The sequence below is a fragment of the Dendronephthya gigantea genome, unplaced genomic scaffold (assembly GCF_004324835.1).
Source record: "Dendronephthya gigantea isolate DGI-Jeju-01 unplaced genomic scaffold, DenGig_1.0 000015F, whole genome shotgun sequence".
Classification (NCBI taxonomy): Eukaryota; Metazoa; Cnidaria; class Anthozoa; order Malacalcyonacea; family Nephtheidae; genus Dendronephthya; species Dendronephthya gigantea.
The window spans coordinates 1,176,185-1,187,487 of NW_021163025.1; the positions used below are offsets into that span (position 1 = coordinate 1,176,185).

General features: G+C 36.8%; 1 protein-coding gene across 1 annotated transcript; it reads left to right on the forward strand.

Annotated features, from left to right (window-relative positions):
- The first annotated feature begins 1,915 nt into the window (after positions 1-1,915).
- On the forward strand, positions 1,916-5,894 carry LOC114520184. The gene is made up of 3 exons (XM_028540411.1): positions 1,916-1,925; positions 4,370-4,626; positions 5,004-5,894. Exons 1-3 carry the CDS (start codon positions 1,916-1,918, stop codon positions 5,661-5,663), a joined length of 927 nt encoding a protein of 308 aa, XP_028396212.1. The 3' UTR covers positions 5,664-5,894.
- The last annotated feature ends 5,409 nt before the right edge of the window (positions 5,895-11,303 follow it).

Below are 11,303 nucleotides of genomic sequence, written 5' to 3' on the forward strand. Positions count from 1 at the left end.
AAATTACGATTCTTACTATTAATATAGAAACATTTAAGGGATGCAATCTAAGAGGTCTCCCTAATCGATCTTGGATATTTTTTTCTTCGAAATGTATCAAGAACACAAGAAACAAAACATTTTATTAATTAGGATTTTACCCTGACCTTTATTGTTCCATTGTATTGTGTCTCATAACTTATATGCAAAACCTTTATTATCTCTAACCTTTATTGACTCTAAACACTTTTTTCTCAGGAATGAACCACAAGAATTGTAAAATCCATATCTTCGAGCAAACCGTGTAATGTTCTGTTTATTATATGGACTAAATTCAGAGTGACAAAAATACACACAAAGACGACAAGTAAATAAGCCGTGGAAGACCATTATAAAAACGAATACTTTTCAAATTATAACCTTAAAATTAAAGTAAAATAAACTTTACTTATCTAAGGATGTCTTTTAAGCCTTCGTTTGTATATCCAACGTTAATTTCGTTTTATATACGAACCAAAGGCCATTTGTATTTTCATAACAACAGCAATGAAAATGGCGGGAAAATTTTTTAAACTCGTTATGTCACCCCTAAACGTGACATACGGAAAATACGCGTAATATGAGTTCTACGAGTGTTTTGGTTCTCAGTAAAATAGCCCCATCCATATAAAAAAACACATACTTCTTGCGCATGTCAATGAAATGTACATGCGAATGCATAGAAAATTAGGAAGCATTCACCATCACAAGAGTTTCTGTCGTATATGTTATACATAATACATTACACTGCAACGCACGAAGTAGCGCCTGCGATAATATGTCTGCAGTTGAATTATGGAAGGTGATACTTCATGTCGTTGTGCATAGAATGCATATATAAATATTTAACATCAAATGTGGTATAACAACTGCCAAAATAGACAAAACACTTCTCGACGTGTCGACCTGAGGGCCTTCGTCAGGAGAGTTAGTAGGGACTTTAAGCATATTGGACGGCAACACGAATACGACGCGGCTGAAATTCTCCTTTAAATAAATGCTATGGCAAAGTGGTTGTTGTATTTTATTAATTGTACCGATTTAGTGAGATATAAGGCGTTAAAAACATTGTGTTAAACACCGTTGTAGCCACGACGTAAAAAACGACGTTTTCCCGTTGTAAACAGAACGAAGACGACGCCTAAAACCCAGCATGGGTCTTTAAAATATTCATTTCTTTTCAATAACCCATTGTATTGATAGCCGTCGTCGTCGCGTTCACGTCCTTTAACTCTCCTGACGAAGGCCCTCAGGTTGGAACGTCGAGAAGTGTTTCGTCTATTTTGGCAGTTGTTATACCACATTTGATGCTAAGTTGTTTGAAGACGCTGCCACGCTGCTCCTTGGTTATATAAATATTTAACTAAAAGCAAACCCAATAGCGGGCTACACCTACCGCTTCCTGGCGGCAAAATGAAAAAATGAAAATGAAATTTCCTGCAAAAGTAATACAAAACTTTCCCGTCTTTCCGGGAGCGTTTTTTTTATTTACAGCTACGAGAAGAAGCATAAAGTCACAAGATATAGCTACATATTGTCTATTACACTCTACAGGCACAATATTCTTCAAAGTGTGCCAGCAGGATTGGTTAAGATGTTGTTACACTATGCAATTTTCCTTGCAACTTGCAATGCAATTAGAATTTTGAGGGATGTTAGTTTGTAAAGCCTGTAAAGAGTGTTCGAAATGCAAAGAAAACGTTAGCAGATCGTGAGAAATGTTCGCATTTGTCAGCCTCAGATGCCTTAGAAGTAGAATTGCGTTGCAAGTTGCAAGAAAAGTTACATAGTATAACACCACCTTAGTACCAGATAAATATGCATATTTGTCATTGTATTTATATAGTGTTTCTGGATCCGTATGATTTGTTTCCTGTCCTATCAGCAGGACAAAGTCATGGCCATAAGTAAGATTAAAAATAAGTTGCCAAGCGTTTTCCCCCCGATTAACCGATTTCACAGGTTGGCCGATCGTGTTCTGGGAAACAAGAAACAATGTATTGGCCTGGCTGCCATTATTCTGGCTATAAGAATTATGCTATGTGTGTTTGGTTCATTGGTTTGGGTCTAGTTGTTTGTAGCCTGTTTCGGATGAATGGCTGCAAAGTCGAAGCACAATAATATCGATGAATGTCGCATGCATTCGCCTAACCAAGTCAAAATAGTTCAACTTAGGCGAAGATTTAATTTAAGATATTAAATTTCACTGTTTCTCGCACAAAATGTGTTTTGCGAACTATCTCCACTGTGTCTGACACTTAAATATTTCAAATGGTCTAAGCCGAATTCATATTAAGGACGGGAAACTCGTCGGCGTAGTCTAGGCAGGAATTTTGTCTGTAAAAATCCGTTTTAATACAAATAGGGATGGATCAATTTAGACGTACGGCCGGTTGGGTAGTGCTAAAAAAGTATTTACTGAAATATTACGATAGTCATGGCCGATACGATAATCAAGTTTTGTTTTGTTTTTTTGTTATTTTTATTCGTCGTCGCAAGTGTGTTATAGCGCGAAATATATTTTATATTTTACTAAAAGCAATCGGCTAATTTGTTACCTAGGGGCAGGGCCTGCTTCAACATAGGGTATGATGTACTGTCACAACACGATGCGACGCTCATTGGAGAGTCACAACACGATGCGACGCTCATTGAAGATCGTATCTCCAAACATTTGAACTAATCGCAAACCAAATTATGGCGCAGTTCGTCTTATACCGTTAAAAAAACGAGTTGTAAGAGATTTTTATGTTAAGTTTTATGGTGGATTTGGTACTACTTTCATAATATAGATCGCTACGTATTGCTACGCGCATAAACAACATGAACCATTTAAATAATACATTAGTGAACACACTATTACACGCTATTGTAAGCTCTAGGGTTTACTTGCAGCTAAATATGAACCAAAGTTTTTATAGCACGAATTCCAGTCAGCGAAGGATACCCGTATGCCAACTAACGGAATGTTTAGATTTTGAAATTCTATCCTTTTTGTAATACGATATGCTGTCTGAATACATACAACATATTTAGGTTTGCAACGCTTCTACTTTAATAATATGACATAATCTTTATGTCCGGAAGCTTTGCAATGACATGCAAGATTGCAACGTTAATTTGCACTATAGCTAGAGAGTCACTTCAATCTCAACCGTAAGAGTTATTTAAAAATCGTAGCCGGTAAACAGCAACACAAACAACATTGTATGCTGAAATATCCTAAAGTAGCTAAGAATATCAAATAAATAAAAACATCAACTGTTCATGCAACATTTAACAAAGAAGTAGCACCTTCAGTGTCGATCTTCCTGCGTTAAATAGTCGATAAAAACCTCGTTTTTCTTCTGCACAGGCTTCCTCATTGTTGAGCGTCTTCGAAATACATGTCACGAGACATCAAAAGCAGAACAAGGGGTGGGGCAGCCTTTAGTAGTAAAATATATAGCGTTGCATTCAAATATTGTATAGAGGTCAGCTGAAAAAAAGCGAGCGCGCGGGGGTGTTTGGGGTATTTTTCGGGTGGAGACTATTTCGCTTTTTCAGATCTGTTAGACCATCTAGTAATCAGGCCTTTTCGGACGCGCGCGGAAAATCCTGAAATTGAGATTGCGGCAGTCACTGGCTCTGACAGATTCCGACGGATCTGAAATAGTCAAATAGCCCTCACCGGCTCACTCTGTCGATCTTGTTATTGTGAATTCTGATGCATATTTCGACTTTCGTGAGTTCGCTGTAATAATTTGCTGGCAACTTCTACATTAATTAGGAATATTCACTTGCCAAAAGTGATTCCTCTCTCGGGCCATATACGCGTTATCAATTCCAGAAATGAGTTGCCATTGTTGTCATGAAGACAAGTTATCGAAAGAGTTTCCACACGAGCATCTCACAGAGCAGTGTACTAGACAACATCCATTGCTGCATTGTCTTAGGGTACGTATATAAAACTAAACTCGAATACTATATAGTACGTAGTTAAATTGAGGACGTCTAATATTAGGTATGTATTTTGTAGCGTACATAGCAGAATTTGATAAAATATAAAGAAATAAACACTGCAAATCGTTATCAAGTTTCCATAGTTTCTGTTTTCAAAGTTGAGAAGCCTGAAGATGACGGAGTGTCTATTAATATTTTACACGATGATGCAATTGTAAACGCCATCCATCCCCAAATGCTCTTGTGATTAATCTTACTGGAAGATATACTACAGTCCATTCTACAGTTCATAGAAACACCTAGTGTACTACAACCGCACTGCTCAACAGAAGAATTCTTTTCATTGCTTAAATATAGTGTGCAACAAATCAGTAAAAGATAAGAACAAGTGCTTGTGATTTTACTGAAGACAACCCAAACTACATAAAATATGTCCAGGCTTTGGAATTTTTTTTTTGTGAGAAGCCAACAGTGGTTGAACCAACAGTGGTTGAACCAACAGTGGTTGGTGGTGTTCCACTTGTTATAACTACTCTGGCTGGAGAGAGCATTATAATTGTTTATGACCCAAACCAAACAATTTTTGATTTGAAATCTCTTGTCGAAAAAAAATTCAAGATTCCTTTGAAGAAGCAATGTCTGTTATACAATAATGTGGAGTTGAAGGTATAGTGTTTTTTAGGGAATAATATTCAATGTATATGCAATGTTTGTCAGCTTAAAAGTCATTTATGAAAGCATGTGTAGTACTACATGGAATAAACTAGAACATACCTCAAACATTTTAGTTGTTTAAGGGAGGGGGTAATAAAAGTAAATCAGAGTAAGATTTAACACCTGCTACCATATTTCTTGCTATGCCATTCCTATTACAAATTACAAAATTCTTCTGTTCCTCTTTCTGTTTCGATCGGCTTCAAATTAACCTTGTGCATACTGATTGTAACCACATATAGAATATAGCACTTCTTGGAGGTCATAAGTACCAGATGAATACCTGATACCATGATTTTGTGTTCACAGTGTGTGTTGGGTTTTTTTAGATAAGTGATAAGAATGACAAAGATTTAAAGTTAAGAGATTATGATGTCAAGCCCAATAGTGAAATATACCTGGTGATATTATTGTATGCAATTCCTGAGAAACTTGATAAAGTCATCTTTGATCTTTTCTGGGGATATCCACATAGAAATTGGTTTTTCGAATTGCTAAATTTGGATTGGTTTAGAACTCAGGACTATCTTGATGCTTCTGTATTCCTCTACAGCGACTCTGAATTTAAAGAAGTGGTCAACTACTGCAATAAGACAAGCAAATGCAGCTCAGCAGTCACACATTCAGGGGATGACATGGATGATAAAAAGAAGCTTGGTCATCACACCATAGCTGTGTCCATAAAATCAATTCCACCCGAAGTTAACCGACTGGTGTTTACCTTGAGTGCTAGGAATTCCCCAGATGTTTCAAAATATCTAAAACCATGCCTGGAATTTTACAATGCAGGGGATCCAGGCAACAAACTGTGTGATGATACGATGGAGGATGCTGTTAAATCAGAAGCCATCATCATGTGTTGTTTGACAAACCGTGGCGATAAATGGCGTGTAGTCAGTTTAAAAGAGCAGTCTCCTGGAAACGCTAAGGATTATGGTCCTTTAAAGAACACCATTAGACAACTTATAGAATCGGGGAAAATGCTGTAGTAAATAACATTTAAACCTAAATGAGAACTTTACCCTCATCAGTGCTGAACCACAATTAATTAAGGCGTATATCAATGGTATAAGGCCGAGTATATATCAATTCATATAGTTTTATGTTTACTTCATGCACATATCCCGTTATTATAGTTTACTACAATGTACTAGAAATACATGCATGCAGCAACCCCTCCCCATTTCAAACGAAGCAAAATATTTCCTGAGCTAGCCAGACCTAACCTTCAATATTTTGAAATGACCTATTATAAAATGTAAAGCCGGTAGCTGATGTTTCAAACTTTTCGGAAACAAACACAGTCGTATTAAAATTAAAGATGAAGTGAAATCACCCTTTTTCTTGCTGCATTACGTTGCATGAAGTTATAGACTTTCACAGTTCAAGTGAGAGTTAATACTTCACTATAACTAAACCTTCAAAACGTGAAAACAACATAAATAATATAAATAACCAAGCAGTAAACGTCGAATGTTGTTTTTCGATTGTTGAATTCATGCGGTGATTGCAGTCGACTCTATAAAAGCTTGAAAGTGATATATTTGTGATATCAAAACTCCGAAGTTACGCTTTTAAGTTAAAACGATGATGTAAACCTTAAATAGTCGGTTATGTCTTCGCAAAAGCGAGCAAAACGACATTCTGTACGAAGGTCATGAATGTACAGCAAACACGAAATAAACCTCGAAATAAACAAAGTAGACTCCTACCATTTCAAGGATTATAAACAACGAGTTGTTCGTTTTCACTGTTAACTCTTCCAGTTCTGATAATATTTTAAACTCTTTCATATTGTGTTTTCGAAACATTTTTTTAAAAGTAGTTTTCAAAATGACAGTTAGATTGCTGACGTTTTTCACTGAAACCAGTGACTGAAACACAAACGTTTCATCTTAGCCAATCAGCAAGTTCCTAATTACCATTCTTCACTCGTTCAAATTTTGCGCGTGCGCACAAGTACCATGACCATTGAACGCTCATGGTTCATGATCCATGACATAGAATTTCGGCAACTTTGGATTCCGCTATGTTCTGTCATTGTACCCGAGTGTAATTGATTTCCCAGTCGCAGGCGCTCCGCGCCAACTCGGAGAAAAACGTGACGTAATTCAATTTTCTTAATTAAAATTGAATTAGACATGTGACAAAACATGGTTTTTATCGAAAACCCCGAAAAGTCTACATCTCTTAGAACAATTTCTCAGAACTGATCGGTTGGCGAGAAATACGTGTAGGACTGTGGCGATTGAAATTTGCTCGTGTTGTGTTTGCGGCCCATACTTCCTGCATGCCTGGCCGAAAAAAGAACAAATACGATTATGTTCAATGTCAATGAGGATAATTTTCAATGTTGCTGTTAATAGCTACATGTAACATCCTGCCGTAACTTTATGACAAACAAAAATATCTCTAAATGTATACCGCTTTTTAAACAATTTTAAAAAATTTAAAACTCTTTCTTAAAATCAGCTCTGATTTAGCCATTCATAGTTGCAATATTGCCGCGCAAAATTTTGGTTTTTCGACCTTAATTTGCTACACCACCTTGATCTTGAGCTGGAAGATTGCTCCGAATGGAGAGTGCATTAACACCACAAACCATATCGAAGAGAAATCAGAGAATGGATTCGTTTTTAAATAGAAACTAATCGAACAGGCCTGGTACAGCGTTGGACTAGCAAAAATAAATGATCGCGTTTAGCCAACATAAAGGAGTGCTCGTAAAATCTCTTTGAGGCATTGGGATAATGAGGTAATTCACATTATTGATTGTCCTGGCAGTGGTTTAGTCAATTCCTGGGTTTTATTAACACTGCAATCCGCATAAATTACAAAAAAATAACACGAAAAAAGGACACTCAGAAGGACGCTTATTGCTTTCATCGCAAGGACAAGTGTGAATCAGGCCTAATTGCTGGCACAATCCGGCGACAGGTGGTATATCACTTCACGCAATCATTCCAAAAACCGCACGCCTAAATATTTTTTTCTTTGGGAATATTTTCCTCCCAATTGGTTTCCCAATTTCATAGGGAAAAAATGGAAATTCCATTCTCCATATAGGCTAAGCTTGGAAAAAAATGCAGCTCCACGGATCTACGGTTAGGAAAATGAGCTAATACAACGGCCAAAGACGGCCGTAATCTGCATGTACGTAGTTCTCATGGGAAGAATCGATTTTTCTTTTCAAAAATGCGCTGCGGTCAGTCAGCTTGTTGCTTCATTCCTAATACAAATAACGTTGCTATAGCCTTAGTTGCCATAATCAATTGGAATGCACAGCCATAAATATTGAGTTCAGGTCCTTTTTCGTTAATAAACGTTAAGAAATGTTGTCATGGAGTGATATTTTAAGTATAGATATTGAAGAAACGAAGCACAGAATTCTGAAGCCTGTGTGGATCGTGCTGGCTGAGTATGTTGTGAAGTTCTTGGTCTTATTATCTTTATTATACGCTGCTACGCAAGTTGCGTTTGGTAGTTTCGAATGCTTGCCTGCTGTTGGATGTCCGGGTTTGTCAAACACCTCCTGGAAATACCATAATATATGTAAAGAAATATACAGTTCCGTGAATTCCAGGAATACAGTAAATATTCATGTAATTACGGACACGAAAACATCTCTCCAGTATGCTGGATTTGTTAATTCTGAATGCAGCAAAGGCCTGCTGTCCTGGATTCACATTCTACTGCTTGGTCAGTCATTAGTACTCCTTTTTCTGGGTGAATTGTGGCTAAAACTCCCGACTACGGCGTCATTTATTGAAAATTTCGTCATGCTAGTAATAGAATGTTTTAGGTCCCCTGTCTCTCAAATAGAACTAACAAAAATATTGGATATTGATATGGCCACAAACCAGAAGGAAAGTCCTCCAGAGATTAACGAGGCATTGCAAAGTATAAGTATGGATCATTTTGAAACTGACAGTGCTAAGAAGAAGTTACTTGAAAAGGTTAAGGAATTGAAACATAACATGGAAACATCTCACAAAATTATCGGAATAAGGAGGCTTTATCTGTGTCAAAGTGGATTACAATCAGTGTTTGCCATTGGTTTCTTTGCATATAACATCGGCAGTTTGGTTAGGCTAGAAAATTTGAAACAGAATATGACCTGTACATTAACAGATGATATACACATCCCTGTTCCTCATGAATATTTCATTTGTTCACATCGCCTTGCTAGCGGTCTCGTTGTTGTCTTGTATATATATACTGGAGCATTACTCTTCAGCTTTTTAATTTTTGGCGGCACTTTCGTGTCTACTGGTTTCAAAATGTGCTGGAATTGTCAATATGAGCTTACCAGAGAAAAGCTTCCAATTGAGGATTTCACTTCTTATCGGGCGAAAGATGACCTGGAATTCCTGTTCCATCTGTTGCACCATTCCAATAAGTTATATGCAGTTCGTTTTGCGGCGTACCTAAAAAAGCTGCAGCAATATGATTTAACAAGTCTTTGGCCCGTTGAAAGATTTAAGACGCGATTGAAAAAACCTCTCCCCATATTAGAGTTAATGGGTATTCCGGGAATTCCTCTTACAATATTTCACCTCACTGAAAACAGTGAGGAACTTATATTAGAAAAATGCTGTCCACTTGTAAATGAAGATTTTAAATATTTCAACAAGTTCAAGAAGCTGAGAAAGTTATCAGTTATTGAATGCAAACTTACGTACATTCCTCGTGATATTTTGAAAATGGACAAGCTGGAGGAACTTGACTTAACTGGGAACCTTCTCGAATATGTTTCGTTAAATAATTCGAATCACACCTTGATAAATCTGAAGACTTTAAACTTATCCCATAATGAGAGGCTAGAAAAACTTAAATTAATTGGTTTTGAAAAATTAAAGAAGCTCAACATAACTGGCAATCGAAATCTACAATGGTCTACAAATTTAAATGCCTTACAATCGTCAAATGTGCTGATCATACACAAGGTGCATTAAAAAAAGAAGACCTTTAGAAATTAATCCATTCTTATAATTTAAACGCCGCATGCATCATCGTGATGAGACTATCTTGATGCTTCTGTATTCCTCTACAGCAACTCTGAATTTAAAGAAGTGGTCAACTACTGCAATAAAACAAGCAAATGCAGCTCAGCAGTCAGACATTCCGGGGATGTCATGAAAGATGAAGACAAGCTTGGTCACCACACCATAACTGTGTCCATAAAATCAATTCCACCCGAAGTTAATCGACTGGTGTTTACCTTGAGTGCTAGATTCCCCAGATGTTTCAAAATACCTAAAACCATGCCTGAATTTTTACAATGCGGGGGATCCAAACAAGAAACTGTGTGATAATACGAAGAAGAATGCTGATGATACGAAGAAGAATGCTGATGATACGAAGAAGAATGATGATGATACGAAGAAGAATGATGATGATACGAAGAAGAATGATGTTAAATCAGAAGCCATCATCATGTGTTGTTTGACAAACCGTGGCGATAAATGGCGTGTAGTCAGTTTAAAAGAGCAGTCTCCTGGAAACGCTAATAACTATGATCCATTGAAAAGCACCATTAAACATCTTATAGAATCTGGAAAAACTCTGTGATACGGGGTGTATGAATACTATTGAACCTAATTGAGAACTTTGCAAAAAGTTGCACAAGTCTGCACCGTCAAGCATGCTTTGCATTTGTAATCGTCAAAATCTGTTCGAGACAAATTGCATCAAGCCACGCATAAATCATAATTGGCTTAATGCAGTTTGACCCCCAAAAGGCTTTGCAGGACTAGTTGCCAGAAAAATTGCGAGAAAGCGCCTTTATTCTTCTAAACTCCTGCTTACTTTAACTTTTCAGCATTTTAGTCGTAAACGTTTAGTCCTTCTGTCCCGGTGCTCAGTGATATATGCTTCGTCGATCGATATGTGCTCAGTGATATAGCTTCGTCGATAAATGATTGAACCCCAAATCGGAATGCATGCCCTTGAAACGTAGATTTAGTCATATAGCCAGTTTATTCATGTCATATAGCCAGTTATAGATTACCACAAAGTAAAAACGTGTAATTCAATTTATTAAAATTGAATCAGACGTGTTGAAATGTTTTTGAAATTTCTGAAATGTTTGACTGCTTTGGAATCTTTAGAATTACGTGTTTGTTCTAGAACATTTTTGTGACATTTTCCTGCGTGTCTTTCTGACGATTAAGAACGAAAAGGTATTTGCAACGGCAATGAGGATAATTTTCGCTGGTGGCATTACAATTAAGGAAGGGCATGCATGTCACGTCCTGCCGTAACCCAGTGCAATCTGATTATCGTAACTACTGACACATTTTCACGACCGCAGTAGCACTTCAACAACCGCACGTCTAAACATTTTCCTGCAGCTGGAATATTTAACTCTCCATTAGATTCTGAAGTTAATTAACGGAAAGTTTGGAATATATAGTTTCGTTAAAAATGCCATTTATCATATGGGCAATGCTTGAAAATCACACAGCTTTTTGCATAGTTAGAAAATATGCTTCATAAATTACACGGCAGCAAGAAGCCTGTAATTTTATAGTTACCAGTGCAAAATCCGTTTCAATCTTCTTTCCTCAAGATAAGTTGCAGTCGGTATAAACCTTAATATATTTATATATATATATATATTAATATAT